We start from the raw sequence: 23618 nt of genomic DNA on the forward strand, positions 1-23618 counted from the left end.
CTCATGCTGGAGTCCTAAACACTCAGAGCTGCCAGCCTGCTTTGTTCACAGCCAAACAGGCTGTGAACAAAGCAGGCTGGCAGCTCTGAGTGTTCTCCTTTGGGAACAAAGCAGACTGGCAGCTCATAGTGTTTAGGACTCCAGCATGAGTCTGAAATGCTTGCTGCCAGGACTGGTAGGGAGACCCCTAGTGGTCATTTCTTCAAAGTGGAAAATTAAATAGAAAGAAGCATATTTTTTAATAACATGCAATTGTGAAGTTATTCTGCATACATTAATCTATAACATCTCAAATGTTTTTTTGATGAGAGGTACCCTTTAAAATAAAATTAAAAATTTTAAAAACTCTATAAATGAATTGGGTATCGTTGTAATCGCACTGACTTGAACAATAAAAATAATTATGAAGTGACAGACGTAAAAACTAAACTCCCATAAGTTGCAGGGTTGCGTTTAATTCATTTATCTTTTTCAGTTTTACCCCATAAATTGTTTTTTCGAAAGAAAACAAAAAAAACATGTTGCGCAAGTCATGGCAATTAAAAGGTGTCCTAAGGAAGTGTTTCCTAATCAGGGGTCTCCAGCTGTTGCAAAACTACAACTCCCAGAATGCCCGGACAGCCTCCGGCTGTCCGGGCATGCTAGGAGTTGTAGTTTTGCAACAGCTGGGGGCACTCTGGTTGAAAAACAGTTTACAGGGGCATATAATATATATTATATATATTTACATACACATAATAAATATAAATATATACACTATATATATATATATATATATATATATATATATATACACACACACACACACACATAATGAATATATATATATATATATATATATATATATATACACACACACACACACATAATAAATATGTGTATATAAATATATATATATACATGAAATAGAAAACTTAGTAATAAATAAGTAATAGATGTAGTAGCCCCCAGGCCCCTCACAGGCGCGCAGCCACCACCGGGATGATGATGTCTCTGCTGGGGACTTTGCTCTCCATGCTCCCCGCTCGCTGCCTCCAGTCTTCTGCAGTGGATGTTGACTGTCGCCATAGCAACACCAGGGTGTGGACCATGAAGCCAAGTTCAAGTTATCATGAGGGAAAGAACTTGCGGTGTCTTCACCAAAATGGCGACCGGACGTTTGTTTTTCCTTCTAGAATTTCCACTTCCAGCGAGAAGCTTCGGCGGTATCCCAGCAACGGTCGCAGAGCGGATGACGTCAGAGAAAAAGCGACCAATATTTTTGTGACTGTGACAGAAAGAAGGTCGTAGGCGGAAAGTAGTATGGAGGGAGCTGTGGGGATGATGAGGCTCCGGCAGCTGTACTGCAGCCTTTCTAGGAGTCCGGGTCAGTATCTATAGAGCTGTATACAGCTACCTATGTATATACTATATCTAACCCCTGTATGTGCTTTCCTGCCAGCAGTTTCATTATGCCTGTTCTGTTAGGACTACAACTCCCTGGGTGCCCTAAGGGGTCATAAGGAGCTGTCTATGAGAGGGTTAAAAGAATATGTTTGTGAGAGTGGGGTCATAAGGAGCAGTTTGTGAAATGGGGGGGTGCAGGGGGCAGTCTTTTAGAAAGAGCGGTCTATAGATAGTCAATAAGGGGAGGGCATAAGGAGCAGTCTATTAGAGGGGCTAATGGATCCGTCTGTGAGAGTGGGGGTCCTAAGAAGCTGTCTGTGAAAGGGGCATAAGGAGTAGATTGTGAGAGATATAGGGGGGGGCATAGCAGTCTGTAATATGGGGCATGAGTACACTGTATGAGAGAGGGTATAAGGAGCAGTCTGTAATATGGGGCATGAGTACACTGTATGAGAGAGGGTATAAGGAGCAGTCTGTAATATGGGGCATGAGTACACTGTATGAGAGAGGGTATAAGGAGCAGTCTGTAATATGGGGCATGAGTACACTGTATGTGAGAGGGTATAAGGAGCAGTCTATAATATGGGGCATGAGTACACTGGATGAGAGAGGGTATAAGGAGCAGTCTATAATATGGGGCATGAGTACACTGTATGAGAGAGGGTATAAGGAGCAGTCTGTAATATGGAGCATGAGTACACTGTGTATGAGAGAGGGTATAAGGAGCAGTCTATAATATGGGGCATGAGTACACTGTGTATGAGAGAGGGTATAAGGAGCAGTCTATAATATGGGGCATGAGTACACTGTATGAGAGAGGGTATAAGGAGCAGTCTGTAATATGGGGCATGAGTACACTGTATGAGAGAGGGTATAAGGAGCAGTCTATAATATGGGGCATGAGTACACTGTATGAGAGAGGGTATAAGGAGCAGTCTGTAATATGGGGCATGAGTACACTGTATGTGAGAGGGTATAAGGAGCAGTCTGTAATATGAGGCATGAGTACACTGTATGAGAGAGGGTATAAGGAGCAGTCTGTAATATGGGGCATGAGTACACTGTATGAGAGAGGGTATAAGGAGCAGTCTGTAATATGGGGCATGAGTACACTGTATGAGAGAGGGTATAAGGAGCAGTCTGTAATATGGGGCATGAGTACACTGTATGAGAGAGGGTATAAGGAGCAGTCTGTAATATGGGGCATGAGTACACTGTATGAGAGAGGGTATAAGGAGCAGTCTGTAATATGGGGCATGAGTACACTGTATGAGAGAGGGTATAAGGAGCAGTCTGTAATATGGGGCATGAGTACACTGTATGAGAGAGGGTATAAGGAGCAGTCTGTAATATGGGGCATGAGTACACTGTATGTGAGAGGGTATAAGGAGCAGTCTGTAATATGGGGCAGGAGTACACTGTATGAGAGAGGGTATAAGGAGCAGTCTGTAATATGGGGCATGAGTACACTGTATGTGAGAGGGTATAAGGAGCAGTCTGTAATATGAGGCATGAGTACACTGTATGTGAGAGGGTATAAGGAGCAGTCTGTAATATGGGGCATGAGTACACTGTATGTGAGAGGGTATAAGGAGCAGTCTGTAAAATGAGGCATGAGTACACTGTATGTGAGAGGGTATAAGGAGCAGTCTGTAATATGGGGCATGAGTACACTGTATGTGAGAGGGTATAAGGAGCAGTCTGTAATATGGGGCATGAGTACACTGTGTATGAGAGAGGGTATAAGGAGCAGTCTGTAATATGGGGCATGAGTACACTGTGTATGAGAGAGGGTATAAGGAGCAGTCTGTAATATGGGGTATGAGTACACTGTATGAGAGAGGGTATAAGGAGCAGTCTGTAAAATGAGGCATGAGTACACTGTATGTGAGAGGGTATAAGGAGCAGTCTGTAATATGGGGCATAAGTACACTGTATGTGAGAGGGTATAAGGAGCAGTCTGTAATATGGGGCATGAGTACACTGTGTATGAGAGAGGGTATAAGGAGCAGTCTGTAATATGGGGCATGAGTACACTGTGTATGAGAGAGGGTATAAGGAGCAGTCTGTAATATGGGGTATGAGTACACTGTATGAGAGAGGGTATAAGGAGCAGTCTGTAATATGGGGCATGAGTACACTGTGTGAGAGAGGGTATAAGGAGCAGTCTGTAATATGGGGCATGAGTACACTGTATGAGAGAGGGTATAAGGAGCAGTCTGTAATATGGGGCATGAGTACACTGTATGAGAGAGGGTATAAGGAGCAGTCTGTAATATGGGGCATGAGTACACTGTATGAGAGAGGGTATAAGGAGCAGTCTGTAATATGGGGCATGAGTACACTGTATGTGAGAGGGTATAAGGAGCAGTCTGTAATATGGGGCATCAGTACACTGTATGAGAGAGGGTATAAGGAGCAGTCTATAATATGGGGCATGAGTACACTGTATGAGAGAGGGTATAAGGAGCAGTCTGTAATATGGGGCATGAGTACACTGTATGAGAGAGGGTATAAGGAGCAGTCTATAATATGGGGCATGAGTACACTGTATGAGAGAGGGTATAAGGAGCAGTCTGTAATATGGGGCATGAGTACACTGTATGAGAGAGGGTATAAGGAGCAGTCTGTAATATGGGGCATGAGTACACTGTGTGTGAGAGAGGGTATAAGGAGCAGTCTGTAATATGGGGCATGAGTACACTGTATGAGAGAGGGTATAAGGAGCAGTCTATAATATGGGGCATGAGTACACTGTGTGTGAGAGAGGGTATAAGGAGCAGTCTGTAATATGAGGCATGAGTACACTGTATGAGAGAGGGGATAAGGAGCAGTCTATAATATGGGGCATGAGTACACTGTATGAGAGAGGGTATAAGGAGCAGTCTGTAATATGGGGCATGAGTACACTGTATGAGAGAGGGTATAAGGAGCAGTCTGTAATATGGGGCATGAGTACACTGTATGAGAGAGGGTATAAGGAGCAGTCTGTAATATGGGGCATGAGTACACTGTATGAGAGAGGGTATAAGGAGCAGTCTGTAATATGGGGCATGAGTACACTGTGTATGAGAGAGGGTATAAGGAGCAGTCTGTAATATGGGGCATGAGTACACTGTGTATGAGAGAGGGTATAAGGAGCAGTCTGTAATATGGGGCATGAGTACACTGTGTGAGAGAGAGGGTATAAGGAGCAGTCTGTAATATGGGGCATGAGTACACTGTGTATGAGAGAGGGTATAAGGAGCAGTCTGTAATATGGGGCATGAGTACACTGTATGAGAGAGGGTATAAGGAGCAGTCTGTAATATGGGGCATGAGTACACTGTATGAGAGAGGGTATAAGGAGCAGTCTGTAATATGGGGCATGAGTACACTGTATGTGAGAGGGTATAAGGAGCAGTCTGTAATATGGGGCATGAGTACACTGTATGAGAGAGGGTATAAGGAGCAGTCTGTAATATGGGGCATGAGTACACTGTATGAGAGAGGGTATAAGGAGCAGTCTATAATATGGGGCATGAGTACACTGTGTGTGAGAGAGGGTATAAGGAGCAGTCTGTAATATGAGGCATGAGTACACTGTATGAGAGAGGGTATAAGGAGCAGTCTATAATATGGGGCATGAGTACACTGTATGAGAGAGGGTATAAGGAGCAGTCTGTAATATGGGGCATGAGTACACTGTATGAGAGAGGGTATAAGGAGCAGTCTGTAATATGGGGCATGAGTACACTGTATGAGAGAGGGTATAAGGAGCAGTCTGTAATATGGGGCATGAGTACACTGTGTATGAGAGAGGGTATAAGGAGCAGTCTGTAATATGGGGCATGAGTACACTGTGTATGAGAGAGGGTATAAGGAGCAGTCTGTAATATGGGGCATGAGTACACTGTGTGAGAGAGAGGGTATAAGGAGCAGTCTGTAATATGGGGCATGAGTACACTGTATGAGAGAGGGTATAAGGAGCAGTCTGTAATATGGGGCATGAGTACACTGTATGAGAGAGGGTATACAGAGCAGTCTGTAATATGGGGCATGAGTACACTGTGTATGAGAGAGGGTATAAGGAGCAGTCTGTAATATGGGGCATGAGTACACTGTATGTGAGAGAGGGTATACAGAGCAGTCTGTAATATGGGGCATGAGTACACTGTATGAGAGAGGGTATAAGGAGCAGTCTGTAATATGGGGCATGAGTACACTGTGTATGAGAGAGGGTATAAGGAGCAGTCTGTAATATGGGGCATGAGTACACTGTATGTGAGAGAGGGTATACAGAGCAGTCTGTAATATGGGGCATGAGTACACTGTATGAGAGAGGGTATAAGGAGCAGTCTGTAATATGGGGCATGAGTACACTGTATGAGAGAGGGTATAAGGAGCAGTCTGTAATATGGGGCATGAGTACACTGTGTGTGAGAGAGGGTATAAGGAGCAGTCTGTAATATGGGGCATGAGTACACTGTATGAGAGAGGGTATAAGGAGCAGTCTGTAATATGGGGCATGAGTACACTGTATGAGAGAGGGTATAAGGGGCAGTCTGTAATATGGGGCATGAGTACACTGTATGTGAGAGGGTATAAGGAGCAGTCTGTAATATGGGGCATGAGTACACTGTATGAGAGAGGGTATAAGGAGCAGTCTGTAATATGGGGCATGAGTACACTGTATGTGAGAGGGTATAAGGAGCAGTCTGTAATATGGGGCATGAGTACACTGTGTATGTGAGAGGGTATAAGGAGCAGTCTGTAATATGGGGCATGAGTACACTGTATGAGAGAGGGTATAAGGAGCAGTCTGTAATATGGGGCATGAGTACACTGTATGAGAGAGGGTATAAGGAGCAGTCTGTAATATGGGGCATGAGTACACTGTATGAGAGAGGGTATAAGGAGCAGTCTGTAATATGGGGCATGAGTACACTGTATGAGAGAGGGTATAAGGGGCAGTCTGTAATATGGGGCATGAGTACACTGTATGAGAGAGGGTATAAGGAGCAGTCTGTAATATGGGGCATGAGTACACTGTATGAGAGAGGGTATAAGGAGCAGTCTGTAATATGGGGCATGAGTACACTGTATGTGAGAGGGTATAAGGAGCAGTCTGTAATATGGGGCATGAGTACACTGTGTGTGAGAGAGGCTATGAGGAGAAGTCTGTGATTGGGGGGCATAAAGAGTTGTCAGTTTGAGAGGTTAAAAAGTTGATCTGTAAGAGCCCGGCCTGATACAGTATTTATCAGTAATCAATAATTATATTATTTACCTGTCCTGTGATTCTCTTACTTAGTGGCAGCGCACACTATACTGGACATTTGCACAAGTACCTGTACTCGTGCAAATGTCCCTGATACCTAATCTGATTCCGGTATCACAGAGGTGCCATGTGCACGCTACCAAACTATGCAGCGTCATAGCCGGGACCTGTGGTTAATGGCGAACATCACTGATCGCGGTGATGTCCAGCATTAACTCTTAATTTTTTTTCTTCTTCTAAAAAACACCCCTTTTTCCAATAAAAAAAATAAATCGAAAATCCCTGTCACGTGACACTGAAAAAGAGTATTAGTAATTGGTATCGGTGAGTACTTAAAAAAAAAAAAAAGTATAGGTACTTGTACTCTGTCTTAAAAATGGTATCGGGACATCCCTAGTGGTCACCATTTAAGGCTTACTGTCACTTAGAAAAACGTTTGATGTCATGCAGACAGTTTAGATCAGTTGGGGTCTCTCGAGTTTCTAGGTACAGCCAGGTGAAGCGTGCTACACGCAGCTCAATATCTGCTCTGATCCATTGTAAGAGATAGGCTCCATTATGGTATGTGGACCCCATCTCCTGCAATGGCCGCTGAGCCGGGCAGTACAGCACGCAGTACCCATTAGATCTAGAAATTGGTGTAGATCTCATCACTTAGACATTACACGTCCAAAGTTTTTGTAAGAGACAGTAAAAACCCATAATGTTGTTAACAATTGCTATACATTATTTGCCCACTAGAGGGCAGCAGATGAATATATTTTCACATTAGTTATTGCCTGGCACTATCCTTTTACTTGCTTAGGCTACAGCCTCACATGGCAAGAATGCTGCAGATTTTCTTTTTCTGCAGTGGAAATCTATATACCCGTATATACTCGAGTATAAGCCGACCCCAGTATAAGCCGAGACCCCTAATTTCAACCCAAAATCCCAGGAAAAGTTATTGACTCGAGTATAAGCCTAGGGTGGGAAATACATCATCCCCCCCCTGTCATCATCCAGACCCGTCATTAACATCCTCATCATCATCCCCTTGTCATCATCCCACACATCCCCCCTTCATCATCCCCTTATCATCCCACACATCCCCCCTTCATCATCCCCTTGTCATCATCCCACACATCCCCCCTTCATCATCCCCTTGTCATCATCCCACACATCCCCCCTTCATCATCCCACCCCCCCCCCTTCATCATCCTCTTGTCATCATCCCACACCCCCCCCCTTCATCATCCCACCCCCCCCCCTTCATCATCCTCTTGTCATCATCCCACACACCCCCCCCTTCATCATCCTCTTCTCATCATTCGCCCTCAGTGGTCTTCAACCTGCGGACCTCCAGAGGTTTCAAAACTACAACTCCCAGCAAGCCCGGGCAGCCATTGGCTGTCCGGGCTTGCTGGGAGTTGTAGTTTTGAATCCTCCGGAGGTCCGCAGGTTGAAGACCACTGCGGCCTTCGACATCATCCAGCCCCCTCTCACCCCCTTTAGTTCTGAGTACTCACCTCCGCTCGGCGCTCGGCCGGTCCTGCAGGGCTGTCCGGAGAGGAGGTGGTCCGGTGGCATAGTGGTTCCGGGCTGCTATCTTCACCGCGGGCGCCTCTTCTCCGCGCTTCCGGACCGGAATAGAGGCGTTGCCTTGACAACGACGCAGAAGTACGTTGGCAATGAACGCACCTCTGCGTCGTTGTCAAGGCAACGTGACTATTCTGAGGCCGGGCCCGAACCACTTAGAAGAGGCCTCCCCGGTGAAGATAGCAGCCCGGAACCACTATCCCACCGGACCACCTCCTCACCGGACAGTCCTGCAGGACCGGACCAGCGCCGAGCGGAGGTGAGTACTGTACAGAACTAAAGGGGGGTGAGAGGGGGCTGGATGATGTCGAAGGCCGCAGTGGTCTTCAACCTGCGGACCTCCGGAGGTTTCAAAACTACAACTCCCAGCAAGCCCGGACAGCCGATGGCTGCCCGGGCTTGCTGGGAGTTGTAGTTTTGAAACCTCTGGAGGTCCGCAGGTTGAAGACCACTGCGGGTGGGGGAGTTCACTCGAGTATAAGCCGAGGGGGGTGTTTTCAGCACGAAAAATCGTGCTGAAAAACTCGGCTTATACTCGAGTATATACAGTACCTCCATAGTAAATAATTTTTTATCCCCATCCTTGAGTTGTAGGGAGTCCCAGCAGTTGGACTCCCTTAAAACCCTTGTTCTTTGTCCTGCTTTACCTGATTTACTAGGGGAAATTGCAGCAAAGTAGCCATTTGCTTTGCAGTGACCACTGCAGGTGAAAGGTTTTATCACATGACACCATGCAGATCCATGAAATACAAAGGTCAGGTCCGCCACAACAGGAGTGTCTTATGCAAATGAGCTTTCTGTTCTGGCTCATGGTGGGGTGTTGGTTCTTGAGCAGAGGGCTTATTGACCTGAAACAACCTGTTTAACTAGAAACTGGAGTTTTAATTAGGGATCGACCGATATTGATTTTTTAGGGCCGATACCGATAATATGTGAACTTTGAGGCCACTAGCCGATAACTTATACCGATATTCCGGTATATGTTATCGGCTATTCCCCTCCTGGCCCCACAGAAGCCAATGCAGATCAGTGATTTAAAGCGGGCGTTTTAAATCAATGAACTGCAGTGGCTTTTGCAGGGCCAGAGACTGCCGCCGCCCGCTTCTCTCCCCCTGCCTGTCCTGGGGTCCTCCCTAGTCCAACCACCTCAGCTGCCCCATTGCCTCCCCCATCCCCGGTTTTATAATTACCTGTTCCCAGGGTCTGCGCTACTTCTGGCTCCAGCGGCGTCCTGAGCTGTCACTGTGCGCACTGACGGTGATGTTGCGTTGAGGACGTCACTCGTCATTGCGCAGCGCACAGCAATAGCGCAGGACGCCGCAGGAGCCAGAAGTAGCGCGGACCCTGGGAACAGGTAATTATAAAACTGGGGATGGGGGAGGCAATGCGGCAGCGGCGGTCTCGGGGCGGGGGGGGGGGATGGCTACGCATTATCGGCATATCAGCATGGTAATTGCCAATACCGATAATGTCAAAAATATCGCCCGTTAATATCGGCCCAACCGATAATCGGTTGATCCCTAGTTTTAATACCCCCTGATCTTTTTGACCTGGTTCTCTGGCTGTAGAGATCAGTAGGGTTTTCTTGTTGATGGTTATTTCAGGTGGGAGCTCTAGCTCTTGTAGGGTCTTCTGTGATTTAATCCAGTTCTGTATACTGTACCAGGGTGCAGATGTTACATTGTAACAAACAGTACTTCTTTCCCTGTGATATAAGCATCTGCCCCACCTATAGGTTATATTCATGATATCATATACTACAGTCATGCAGATACAATGTAATAAATGCTTATAATGTCTACCTGGTCACAGTTGTTTTCTTTTCTCATTTCCAGGATTGAAAAGACACTGCTACGCTACAGTCCATGCTGGATCCACCAGACTTTATAGCTCAGGCCTTAACACGGATGAAGAAAGGGCCTTGTTGGATAGAATAATCCGAGTGGATCATGCTGGAGAATATGGAGCAAATCGTATTTATGCAGGACAGATGGCAGTGCTGGGCAGATCTTCTGTAGGGCCCATCATTCAGGTGCCTCAGTACATTCCTTTTATGTGTTAACAGCTCTAGGCAATGACTTTTATTTCAGGATGATTTAATTACCTTACTAACACTTTATCATTTATAAGACTCTTACCTCACTCATAGACTGACTTAAAAGCCTTTAAAAAAAATGAAATCAGGAATCTGGTTGGTTGTTACTGTCAACTGCACCACTGTTCCCTTGCACATGGTTCGCTAAATCTCCAACATAGTGTGAATCCTAATGACAATCCACATCACTCTCCACACTTGTTCTCCTAAAATATTGATGTGGATGGTGATTTGGATTCGCATAAGAGAGGGAGTTTATCATGCTGTTTGCCCTACTATTTTCAGTCTAAATTTGTTGCATGTGCTCTTTAAGTCACTAATTCAATGTGTAATGTAAAGGAAGGAATTGTTGTTGTTTTTTTTTTTTTTTTTTTTTTTATTCCACATTTTCTTTTTTGCTTTAGTTTTTTTTTAACCAAAACAGGCACTATTGCCCTAACTAGGTGATGTCTATGAGGAAGGGTCTTCTGTGAAATTTTCAGAGGTATCCATCAGTCAACTTTTAAAACTTAACTAATATTGGCTAAGTTACTTGTCAAAAAACATGATTTCCATAATAAAAATTACCAAATAAAGGCAACCGACAAGGTTAAAGAAAAACTGTCATCAGTGTCACCTCACTAACCTGCTGCTACAGGGAGGTAGTGTGGGTAACATTGTAACATAACGTTAAAAAAGACCAGAGTCCATCAAGTTCAACCTACAACCCTAATAAGTCCCTACTGAGTTGATCCAGAGGAAGGCAAAAAACCCTCATACTAGAGGTAAAAATTCCTTCCCGACTCCAAATATGGCAGTCGGAATAAATCCCTGGATCAATGTTCTGTCCCTATAAATCTAATATACATAACCTGTAATGTTATTACTTTCCAAAAATGCATCCAGACCCCTTTTAAATTCTTTTACAGAGTTCACCATGACCACCTCCTCAGGCAGAGAATTCCACAGTCTCACTGCTCTTACCGTAAAGAACCCCACATCTGTGCTGGTGTAGAAACCTTCTTTCCTCCAGCCGTAGAGGATGCCCCCTTGTTATAGATACAGTCCTGGGTATAAATACAGTGGTCCCTCAACATAAGATGGTAATTCGTTCCAAACGAGCCATCGTTTGTCGAATCCATCGTATGTTGAGGGATTCGTGCAATGTAAAGTATAGGAAGCTGTACTCGCCTGTCCACGCTGCTCCCGATGGTGACCCCCGGGCCTCCGCTGGGCTCTCCTGGTCATCTCCGGTCCTCCTCTGTCTTCTCCGGTCCTCCGCTGTCTTCTCCAGTCCTCCGCTGTCTTCTCCGGTCCTCTGCTGTCTTCCGCAAGGCCTTACTGGGCCTGCGTAGCGACATCATTACGCCGCTGCGTACGCCATTCCTATTGGATGACGTGCGCAGCAGCGTATTGACGTCATTGGAGAGGGCCGAGAAGACACCGGAAGGTCTAGCGCTGGACCCGGAGGGCACCCCGGAGCATCGTGGAGGGGTAAGTAATACTTACCGCATCACACGGCGAGCTATCCGGCAGCAGCTTAAGCATTTTGCTCTGCCGGATAGCACTTAATGCGATGGCCCCAACATAAAAAAGCATTGTATGTCGATGCTGAAATCGACCTGCGATGGCCTCTGAGAGGCCATCGTATGTCGATTTAATCATATGTCGGGGCCATCGTAGGTCGGGGGGGGGGTCACTGTAGATCATGGGAGAGATCTCTGTACTGTCCCCTGATATATTTATACATAGTTATTAGGTCTCCCCTAAGCCTTCTTTTTTCTAAACTAAATAACTCCAATACTGCTAATGTTTCTGGGTACTGTAGTCCTCCCATTCCCCGTATTACTCTGGTTGCCGGTCTTTGAACCCTCTCCAGCTCCACTATATCTTTCTTGTACACTGGTGCCCAGTACTGTACACAGTATTCTATGTGTGGTCTGACTAGTGATTTGTACAGTGGTAGAATTATTTCCTTGTCGTGGGCATCTATGCCCCTATTGATGCACCCCATGATTTTATTTGCCTTGGCACCAGCTGCCCGACACTGGTCACTACAGCTAAATTTACTATTAACTAAGACTCCCAAGTCCTTTTCCACATCAGTCGTCTCAAGTGTTCTCCCATTTAATACACAATCCCAGCCCGGATTTTTCCTCCCCATGTGCATTACCTTACATTTATCAGTGTTGAACCTCATCTGCCACTTCCCAGCCCAAACCTCCAACCTATCCAGATCCATTTGTAACAGTGCCCTGTCCTCTATTGTGTTTACAGCTTTACAGAGTTTAGTATCATCTGCAAAGATTGCTTCTTTACTATTCAACCCCTCTACAAGGTCATTAGTGAATAAATTAAATAGGACAGGACCCAAGACTGACCCCTGTGATACCCCACTAGTAACAGTCACCCAATCAGAATAAGTACCATTAATAATCACCCTCTGTTTCCTATCACAGAGCCAGTTACTTACCCCTTACTTAGGGGCACACATTTCCCCCCAGCCCAATCCCTCTCATTTTCTGCACCAACCTTTTATGTGGAACTGTATCAAATGCTTTGGAAAAATCCAGATATACGACATCCAGCGATTGTCCCTGGTCCAGTCTGGAGCTCACCTCCTCATAAAAGCTGATCAGGTTAGTTTGACAGGACCGATCCCTCATATAACCATGCTGATATGGGGTCATACATTTATTTTTATCAAGATATTCCAAAATAGCATCTCTTAGAAAACCCTCAAACAATTTACATACAACTGAGGTTAAACTAACAGGCCTATAATTCCCGGGAGTCACCTTTTGTCATATTACATTTGCCAAGCGCCAGTCCTGGGGAACAGTCCCTGTTACTATAGAGTCCCTGAATATTAAAAATAGGGATCTGTCTATTACATTACTTAATTCCTTTAGAACACGGGGGTGAATGCCATCTGGACCTGGCGATTTGTCTATTTTGATTTTTGTAGGCGGCACTGTACTTCTTCCTGGTATAGACAGGTGACCTGTACTGAGGAGTTGACCTTATCTCGCTGTATTTCACCTGGCATTTCATTTTCCTCGGTGAATACAGTGGAGAAGAATTTGTTTAATATATTTGCTTTTTCCTGATCCCCGTTTATAATTTCTTCCTCATCATTTTTTAAAGGGCCAACACTTTCATTTTCAACCTTTTTTGCTATTTATATAGTTAAAGAACATTTTGGGGTTAGACACTGATGACAACCATACTTGCGTGTCCGTGATCTGTGCTCTTGTTCGCCTGATATCTTCTTCTGTTCCTCCATTCGACCGGCAGGCTTGGGGCACTGGTGGAGCTTCGTGACCTCACCGCTGCTGTTTCTCTGCTGGGCCCTGCTGCATGCCGGCCTAGGGAAACAGCACCTGTGACGTCACAAAGCTCCACCCATGCCCAAACCCTACTGGCTGAACGGAGGGCACAGATAAAGAGAACAGAAGCACATGGTTGTCATCAGTGTCACCCACACTACCTCCCTGTAGCAGCAGGTTTGTGCGGTGACACTGGTGACAGTTTTCCTTTAACAAACTGCCTGCTTCTCATATGCGCCACAAGCTTGATGTGTTCTGAAGTAGAGCTTTTCTGAGCAGAGTTTGCCATGCAACAAATTTATCAAAGGCCATGCGACATTTTGATAAATTTTACGCACATCTGGCAAAAATCCTGCAACAAATGTGCTATAAATTCCCCCCAAACGTTCTTGCGATGCTAAATTCAACCAATGTCACTAATAGTTAACATAGTATTCCATGTTCTCATATATACTGCAGCCATTTTGAGCAGATTGCCACATGGTTGCTAAAGGCAGTTTTGCAGCCAACTTTTTATAGCTCTAATTTATGTAAAATAATAGACCATTGTGTCCTTGTTGTTGCAGCACATGTGGGATCAAGAGAAGGATCATTTGCAAAAGTTTAATGAGTTAATGGTTTTGAACAGAGTGCGGCCTACGGCACTTCTGCCCTTCTGGAACGTGGCAGGATTTGCTTTGGGTGAGTTCTTTTGCCACTTTATAAGGCGCTGGGGCAGCCTCATCTGCTGTCCAATTGTGGGTAATAGTTTGTAAAAGGGATGTTATGAGACTCCAGAATGTACAGATAAAGGCTGCTCAGAATGATGGAGGAGTGGGTTCTCAGGTTTAGACAATTCCCTCTAGTTACAAGTGTCCTTTGACAAAAAACGATCCCACATTGACCCCCTGTTGGAAATCCCAGGGATCAGCGGTGATCTGTGGAGAAGCATGCCAGTAAGTTTTAAGTTTTCTTGCAGTGCCTTACGGGAAATGAGGCATTACACAATACCCATTCACATAAATAGAGAAATAGTCTGAGCCACTCATTGACAGGTGGTAAAAATTAAAAAGCTTTAACATTTTTTTATTAATTTATCTTCAAAACTGTATATACAAAAGTAAGTGGGTCCAAGAAATGTATAGGGACATGTCTACTTACCCGTCCCCAGTGCACTCCGGCCCCAACCTCTCTGGATGAATGCAAGTGACGGCCCTTTCAGCCAATACCTGCTGCGGCCGGATATCGATGTGGCGGGTGATTGGCTGAGTGGGCCGTCACTTATGCTCATCCGGGAAGTTGGGGGCCTGCGCTCGCCAAGGAGATCACAGGGGGAAGGGGGTCCAACCGCTGGGATAGGGGATACATGTCTAATATGTTTAGTTCCCCAGACTACCCATTTAAAGAGTATTGCAGATTTTCCATTGTGAGCACATGTAACAGGGCTAGACAATTCCCAGGCACCAAGTCACCATGGCAACTGATAATTCCTATCTAGTACCTAGGCTTTTGTCAGCCCTTTCACTTAAAGGGGCCTTTTTTTTTTTTTTTTAAATGAGCTGGTGCCAGAAAGTTAGACAGATTTGTAAATTACTTCTATTAAAAAATATTAATCCTTTCAGTACTTTTTAGCAGCTGTTTGCTACAGAGGAAAATCTTTATTTTTTTGAATTTCTTTTCTGACACCTGATTCCCGTATCAGGAACTGTCCAGAGCAGGAGAAAATCCCCATCGCAAACCTATGCTGCTCTGGACAGTTCCTGACATGGACAGAGGTGTCAGCAGAGAGCATTTTGGACAAGACAAAAAAGAAATTCAAAAAATAAAGAATTTCCTCTGCAGCATACAGCTGCTAAAAAGTACTAAAAGGATTAAGATTTTTTTAATAGAAGTAATTTACAAATCTGTTTAACTTTCTGGCACCGGTTCATTTTAAAATACGTTTTCCACCGGAGTACCCCTTTAACCCCTTAAGGACCCATGACGTACGCGTATGTCATGAGCCCCGGTCCTGCGATATAACGCAGGGTCGCATCATATCGCGGCGGGCCCAGCGTCATAGTGAAGCCGGGATCTGCCGCTAATAGCACGCGCGCTATTAACCCTTTAGCCACGCGCTCAAAGCTGAGCCGCGTGGCGAAAAACGAAAGTGAAAGTGCCCGGCTAGCTCAGGGAGCTGTTCAGGATCGCCGCGGCATAATTGCGGCATCCTGAACAGCTGTAGCACAGGAGGAGGTCTCTTACCTTCTCCTGTGCTGTCCGATAGCCGATTGAATGCTTCAAGCCTGAGATCCAGGCTTGAGCAATCAATCGCCGAAAACACTGATTGTTCCATTCCTATGGAGATGGATCAATCAGTGTAAAAGATCAGTTAATGCAATGTTATAGCCCCCTATAGGAGCTATAATATTGCATAAGAAAAGTGTAAAAAAAAAAAAATCATTAACCCTTTCAATTATCCCTTCCTCTAATAAAAGTTTGAATCACCCGGCATTTCCAAGAATAAAAAAAAACCAGTGTAAATAAAAATATACATATGTGGTATCGCCGCATGTGGAAATGTCCGAATTATAAAAATATACCGCTTTTTAAACCGCACGTACGCGCAAAAAAATTCCAAAGTCCAAAATAGCGCATTTTTGATCACTTTTTATACCACAAAAAAGTTAATAAAAAGTGATCAAAAAGTCTAATCAGAACTAAAATGGTACCGCTAAAAACTGCAGATCACGGTGCAAAAAATTAGCCCTCATAGCCCCCTGAACGCAGAAAAATAAAAAAGTTATAGGGGTCAGAAGATGACCATTTTAAACGTATAAATTTTCCTGCATGTATTCATGATTTTTTTCTGAAGTGATACAAAATCAAACCTATATAAGTAGGGTATCATTTTAACCGTATGGACCTATTTTTGCCGAAAAATGTACTGCGTAAAAACTTACAAAATAGGGTTTTTTAATCAATTTTGTCGCACATTGATTTTTTTTCCCTTTTCACCGTAGATTTTTTGAGTAAAATGACTAATGTCACTGCAAAGTAGAATTAGTGACGCACAAAATAAGCCATCATATACAATTTTAGGTGAAAATTTTAAAGAGTTATGATTTTTTTAAAGTTAAGTAGGAAAAATTGAAAATGGAAAAAGCCCAGGTCCTTAAGGGGTTAAGGGGACACTGCAGCTCCTGGTCATATTGCATGGCAGCCTGAGATGGCGCTCTGACACTAGTGGCTTTATTGCAGCAGTTGGTTTGTTTAGGCAGGTCCGGGAAGCTGCATCCCTGCACTGGTAGAGCAGAGGAGGACGTCTCTGCAGCTCACTTCCTGGGCTCCTTGAACTGGTACAGCAGTGTTTTGAGCTCTCAATATCCCTTTGGAGGAAAGTAATGGGGCGCCTCTTGTTCCCTTTGCCGGTCTTCCCTGTTTCCCGTCCATGACATACGCGTTGAGTTGAACAAGATAGAGATGTTATTTCTTCCACCAACTAACCCATATCATAATTTTCCTACTTTCTTAGGGTTCGGGACAGCACTACTTGGGAGAAAGGGGGCAATGGCCTGTACTGTGGCTGTGGAGGAGACCATATCCAGTCACTATAACAATCAGATCAGAGAGCTTATGGAGAGGGATCCTGAAAAGCACAAGGAATTGCTACAGGTATTCATACAATGATAGATGTACGACAAGAAATCTTGAGATTGGGGAGGAGGGGCCCTAAACGTTAGTTGATTAAATTTGTTTCTTAAAAAAGAATATGAACAATTTTATTTGAGATTTAAGTTGATTATTCTTTATTTTATTAATTTTTTTTGTCTGATTTGCACTTATTTGTATATAGTTGTCAAAACAGATTATGATTTTTTCATAGCTTCCATCCATTGTTCCTTGCCTTTTATCTGTAGACAATAAAGAAGTTTCGAGATGATGAGATGGAACATCATGATACCGGACTGGAACATGATGCAGAACTGGTAAAATACTTTTATTTTGTAGACCTCATAGCTGAATTATTTGGTAGAAATCCAGGGAATACTTCTTTCATTGGGCTCGGGGCTGGGGTGAAAACATGAAAAATGTGTACTCATCTGCCCTAATTCCCTGCTGATGCTGCACTGGGCTCTCGTCTTAACAGAAGAATGTGCCCGCTCAGCCAATCATTTGCCACAGCAGTAACCCTCATTGGCCACTAATTGGCTGAGCAAGAACTTCCCTGTATGAAGACCGAGACCTAAAATCCTGAACAGCAGGAGAAAGATCCATAAGAGTGGTGGTGAATGGTGACATTGTGGTAGGTGAGCACATTTCTTTCTTGGTTTTTACGCTGAGCTCATTTCATTGTAAATAGAATTCTCCAGAACACTTCTTAAGGGTATGTTCACATAGGTGGGTTTACACGGCTGAGAGTTTGAGCCATGGTGGGTTTTCCTCAGTGTAAAATCCACAGCAAATGACATTGACTTCAACAAGGTATGCTGCGTATTTGCCCGCCATGGCAGACTTATTAAAAATTGAGTTTCAAGTTTTTTGCCTATTTTTGTGAAAGTGGAATGATAACCTATACCACCGCCATTACAGCTCCCTTAGTCATTATCACCAAACCTAGGGAGTTGTATCATTGCTTAAAAGGGGTACTCTGGCGCTAAGACATCTTATCCCTTATCCAAAGGATAGGGGATAAGATGCCTGATCACGGGGGTCTCACCGCATGTTCGCTCCGGGTCTGATTACTGGCGATCACGGGGGCTGGAGCATTGTGACGTCACAGCCCCGGCCCCGTGTGACGTCACGCTCCCTCCCATAGGCTTGCATTGAGGGGGCGGAGCGTGAGGTCACACGGGGCTGGGGCTGTGACGTCACAATGCTCCGGCCCCCGTGATCGCCAGTAATCAGACCCGGAGCGAACATGCTCGGGGACTGATTGTAACGGGGTGCTGCGTGCAAAATCACGGGGGTCTCCAGCGGTGGGACCCCCCCCCAGATCAGGCAGCTTATCCCCTATCCTTTGTATAGGGGATAAAATGTCTTAGCGCCAGAGTACCCCTTTAAAAACACATTTATTCCACAATCTGCCCCCTTGGTACCTATAAACTGTTTCTGCTACTCTAGTTCAGCCCATTTTCCTAAGTGGAGCTGTGGTGCAAGACCCCACACAGCTAATGGACATGAGTGGCACCTTCTCTTGAAAAAAAGTGGCCACTTTGTATTTTAAAGGGGTTCTCCACTGCCTTAACCTACTTGTGGCAGTTAGTTAGTACTGTGGCCATATGTTATTATGGCTTTTTTTCCGGTTGCTCACGGTACTGTATGTGGTGTTTTTCTTACCTTGGTTCCAGACCCGGAAGCTGGTTTCTTCATTTGCTTCCTGCCTTGCCTCGACCACTTTTTTTTTTTTTTATTCCGCCGCCATCTTGCCATCGGGACGTCACCGTGGAGGGTGGTGTGTGGGAGGCCGGCCTGCCCCTCGCTCCGTACTTGCCCGCCTCCCGCGCGACTGAATCCTCTGACGTCATCAGCACGCACCCTCCTTACTTTCAGCTTCTTCTAAGCTGAATGCGGATTGGGCTGCTTTCGGTGAATCGGATCCCGTGATGGGCGCATGCGCAGTTCGTCCTCGCTCAGGTGGGTCATCTGCGCATGTGTCATTGTGATGTCAGCCTCGGGCCTGACGCTGTGGGGGATTGTTAACTCTAACCTTGCCAGAGGCTGTCTGGGCATGCTGGGAGTTGTAGTTTGGCAACAGCTGGAGGCACCCTGGTTGGGAAACACTGGAATAGCAAACCTTTGGGAGCTGTCCAGCGCTCAGGGACTCCCCTCTGGCAAGGTTAGGGTTAACAATGCCCTAGTGCATCAGGCCCGAGGCTGACCTCACAATGGCGCATGCCACATGCCATGATGGGCACACTGCGCATGCGCCCATCATGGGATCCGATTCGCCGAAAGCAGCCCAATCCGCATTCAGCTTAGAAGAAGCTGAAAGTAAGGAGGTGCGCGCTGATGACGCCAGAGGATTCAGTCGCGCGGGAGGCGGGCACGTTCGGAGCGAGGGGAGTAACCGGGAAAAAAAAAAACATAATAACATATAGCCACAGTACTAACCAACTGCCACAAGTAGGTTAAGGCAGCGGAGAACCCCTTTTAAGCAATTTCCTTAACTGGACAGAGGCCTAAGCAGTGTAAAAACCAATCTGAGGTCTATAATTGCCATCCCATCACTTGTCACTCTGCTTTCCTACAAACATGGACCTAACAGACTACTTTTTATTGACAAGTCACATTTTTTGGTACATTTTACAATGTTCCAGTGAGTGCTTATGTGAAGTAGATAATCCCAAAAAAGAGAGAAAATGATGGCACTTCGCAATATGGATACAAAAATGCAGATTTATTCACTCACATGTGTCAGCTGGTAACATCGGTACAGGGAGAGAACAGACAGACCGGAACAATATCTGTTTCGCAGCAAGCTGACGCTTCTACTGGTTCCTTTTTGGTAAATTTTGCAATGTTCCAGTGAGTGCTCATGTGAAGTAGTAAAACTCTTCTGTCTTTCCACAGGCTCCAGCTTATTTTTTACTGAAGAACGCCATACAAGTGGGATGTCGAGCTGCTGTCTATTTATCAGAACGCATATAAGGAAAGGGACATTTTTATCTGTTTTACTTTTGTCTTATAAAGTGAACACCTATTTTTACATGGCATATTAAAGGGGTACTCCAGCCCTAAGACATCTTATCCCCTATCCAAAGGATAGGGAATAAGATGTCTGATGGCGGGAAACCCGCCACTGGGGACACCCGCAATCTCTCATGCAGCACCCACCAGAGTATCGTGACGTCACGACTCCACCCTCGTGTGATGTCACGCCCCGCCCCCTCAATGCAAGTCTATGGGAGGGGGCGTGACGTCCGTCACGCCCCCTCCCATAGATTTTCATTGAGGGGGCGGGAGTGACATCACACGGGGGCCGAGTCGTGACATCATGATATTCCGACCCCGTGGTCATGAGGCTTCAGAAACGGAATGATCATCACTTTGTGCAGTTGGGACAGGTGGGAGCTGCATGAGAGATTGTGGGGGTCCCAAGCGGCGGGACCCCCGCGATCAGACGTCCCTTATCCTTTGGATAGGGGATAAGATGTTTTAGGGCCGGAGTACCCCTTTAAGAAGGATGCAGGTGCCCTCCAGACGTGATGAGAATTTGGAGAGTTTAAAGACAATCACTAAGTGGCAGTGTGGATTTATGCTCTAAAGACTTTATGCCAAAAATGAACTGTCCATGAAAATGCTATAAAATGTTCTGTGCCTCTTTAGAATGAAGGCAGTGATTTAAAGGACAGAGATCGGGGCTAATGGGGATATAGCTCCTCAGTTTATCAAGAGCCAATGATAACTGCCACATTTCTTGATCTATATGTGTTTAATCCGTATGGTGCGATTAAAACTTCATTTACTTTTCTTTTCTTTACGTTAATTAGTTACGGTATTTATGTTTTTCCCCTATTTTTGTAACAGCAATAATATTCTACAGCCCTGTACAAACACTGCAGTCACCCCAGTCCTTGTGCTCATCGGAGCCTCAGGTGTTTGACAACTTAAAGTTGGACATGAAAATGAAAAATCAGATTTTTAACACTAAAATGCTGGTGTTACCCCAAATTTTTCATTTCCACATGGGGTAATAGTAGAAAATGGACCCCAAAATTTGAAGCCCAATTTCTTGCGATTAAGGAAATGCCCCATATGTGGACGAAAAGTGCACTACAGGTCTCAGAACAGAAGGAGCGCCATTGTGCTTTTGGGGAGAGAATTTTGCAGGAATTGAAGTCGGGGGCCATGTTGGTTTACAAAGCTCCCATGATGCCAGAGCAGCAGAAACCCCCCACATGTGACACCATTTTGGAAACTACACATCTCAAGGAACGTAACAAGGGTTACTGTGCGTACTTACACCTTACAGGTTTTTTGAACAGTGGACCGTAAAAGGGAAAACTTTTATTTTTAATACTATAATGAAAGTGTTACCCCAAATGTTACATTTTCACATGGGGTAATAGGGGAAAAAGGCCCCCAAAATTTGTAGTGCAATTTTGCCTGAGAAAATAAGAAAATACCCTATATGTGGATGTAAAGTGCTCTATGGCTCACTAGAAGGCTCAGAATAGAAGGAGCGGCAGTGGACTTTTGGAGAGAGAAGTTTGTTAAAATTGATGTCAGGGGCCATGTGCATTTACAATGCTCTCATTGTGCAAGAACAGCAGAAACCCCCCACATGTGACACCATTTTAGAAACTACACCCCTCGAAGAAGGTAACAAGGGTTACATTTACATTCACGGTTTTTGAACAGTGGGCCGTAAATATTAAACACTTTATTTTTTAACACTGAATTGCTGGTATTAACCCAGAAGTAGGTGCAAAAAAAAAGGTTAGGAGTGAGACAGCACCAATGAGATTTGAGGCCTAAAGTGGTGATATGCACTGCAATGGTTCTGATATAAAATTGAAAAAATAAAATAAAAACCCGGCAAGTGATCACAATCTTGAAACCACACCCCTCAAGGAAGGTAACAAGGAGTACAGTGAGTACTTATACCTAACAGTTTTTTTGAACAGTGGGCCGTAAAATGATAAATTAGATTTTTTTTTACACTACAATGCTGTTTTTTTTGCCATTTTCAGTGTCATTTGTCATTTTAAATAAAATTGTGACTATTTGACACCTGATTACAATGTGTTATGTCTTTATATGGGAGTTGGGGGTTGATCACATGTAACAAAGTTACAGAAGAGGACATCTACCTGCCACACAGGACTGCAACCTGCTCTATAGGGGCATTTTAGACTAGAGGGTACCCCCTCTGTGGTACACACTACACAGGATGAAAAAGAGGATAGCACCACTTCTGCAAGTGTACGTTCATCCATAGAGTAAAGAAACTTTGAAAAATAAGAAGGAAAAACAAAAACATTTACCGAGAGATGGATTAAGAGCACCATGGTTCCTGGGCCCAGTATCAGGAGCAGAGAGCAATCTGGTTTAAGTGTAGGCCTCACGTCTGACTCTGCCTGTGGTTTGCACTAACCGCTTTCAACTGTGTGTGACCATACAGCACAAAGGGGAGATTAATCAAAACCTCTGTAGAGACAGAGTGAAGCAGTTGCCCATAGCAACCAATCATATTGCTTCTTTAATTTTTCAGGCCTTTTAAAAATGTAAGAGCGATCTGATTGGGTGCTATGGGCAACTGCACCACACTTCCTCTACATAGGTTTGATAAATCTTCCCCAAAGTGTTCATTCAGAGATCCAGGGAAAGTGTCCTGGGAAAAAAGTGTGTGAATTCACCCAAGATTTTTACTCAAGGGCTGGTTCTGGAAGACTCCTGCTAATGGGAACAATGTTCCTGCTGTGGAAAAAGTGCAGGAACTCTGTTTCCATGCATTTCAGCAGGACTTGAGCCTCGTGGTGGTTGCTTCCCAAAAGCCAGACCAGTGATCACACATTTATGGAATATGGATCTGCCATAAATTTTATTTGTTGGAAAACTTCTTAAACTTGCCAAAATAATCTGATATTTGTTAAAGGATCCACCGTTTAGCTCTTGTTTTTGTTGATTTGGAGACCATCCTTCAACATCTGCATTTGGTTGAAACTGGAAATGAATAGGTTGGATATCAATCATCCAATGATGTTGGTTCTCTGCAGCGTCTTACTTGAATGGGCATACTTATGATGGCATCAGGAGAGGCAGCTGTCATTCTGCCATTATGCAATGCGTAAAGCTGTTTATTTAGCCATGCCTTTGGTAAAAATCTATATGATCCTTCACTGATGACATCATCTGACAATCATGTGGGCAAAGTAGCTTTCTTAAGGAAGAAAAAAAGCTAACACTCCAGTTTTGCCTGTTGTAGGGGGTTTCCCTGTAATTCAGTTCTTGACCCCTAAAAGAGCATTAAAACATGACTAAGGCTGTTTACACAATGTATGTTGAGACTCATAAATAGGTGTCAGGG

The 23618-nt window shown here is 44.6% G+C and overlaps 2 protein-coding genes across 12 annotated transcripts in view; one reads left to right on the forward strand and one right to left on the reverse strand.

Moving 5' to 3' along the window:
- Positions 1 to 1200, reverse strand: part of LOC130283909 (uncharacterized) — a 58675-nt gene extending 57475 nt beyond the window's left edge. For 9 of the 11 annotated variants that reach the window (XM_056533631.1, XM_056533640.1, XM_056533634.1 and 6 more), the window contains exon 1: positions 961 to 1200. In XM_056533631.1, the coding sequence (XP_056389606.1) occupies positions 961 to 1068 (108 nt within the window). In that variant the 5' untranslated portion in view covers positions 1069 to 1200. Of the gene's footprint in view, positions 1 to 900 lie in introns of all 11 variants that reach the window. The other 2 variants (XM_056533630.1, XM_056533638.1) reach the window with 2 other exon arrangements.
- COQ7 (coenzyme Q7, hydroxylase) lies at positions 1200 to 22300 on the forward strand. Its single transcript, XM_056533641.1, has 6 exons — positions 1200 to 1366; positions 10060 to 10256; positions 14194 to 14308; positions 17121 to 17260; positions 17506 to 17574; positions 20159 to 22300. The coding sequence occupies exons 1-6, from the start codon at positions 1303 to 1305 to the stop codon at positions 20234 to 20236; spliced, it is 663 nt and encodes a 220-aa protein (XP_056389616.1). The 5' UTR covers positions 1200 to 1302; the 3' UTR covers positions 20237 to 22300.
- Positions 22301 to 23618: the final 1318 nt, after the last annotated feature.

Source organism: Hyla sarda, chromosome 8, assembly GCF_029499605.1.
Source record: "Hyla sarda isolate aHylSar1 chromosome 8, aHylSar1.hap1, whole genome shotgun sequence".
In the NCBI taxonomy this organism is placed as follows: domain Eukaryota; kingdom Metazoa; phylum Chordata; class Amphibia; order Anura; family Hylidae; genus Hyla; species Hyla sarda.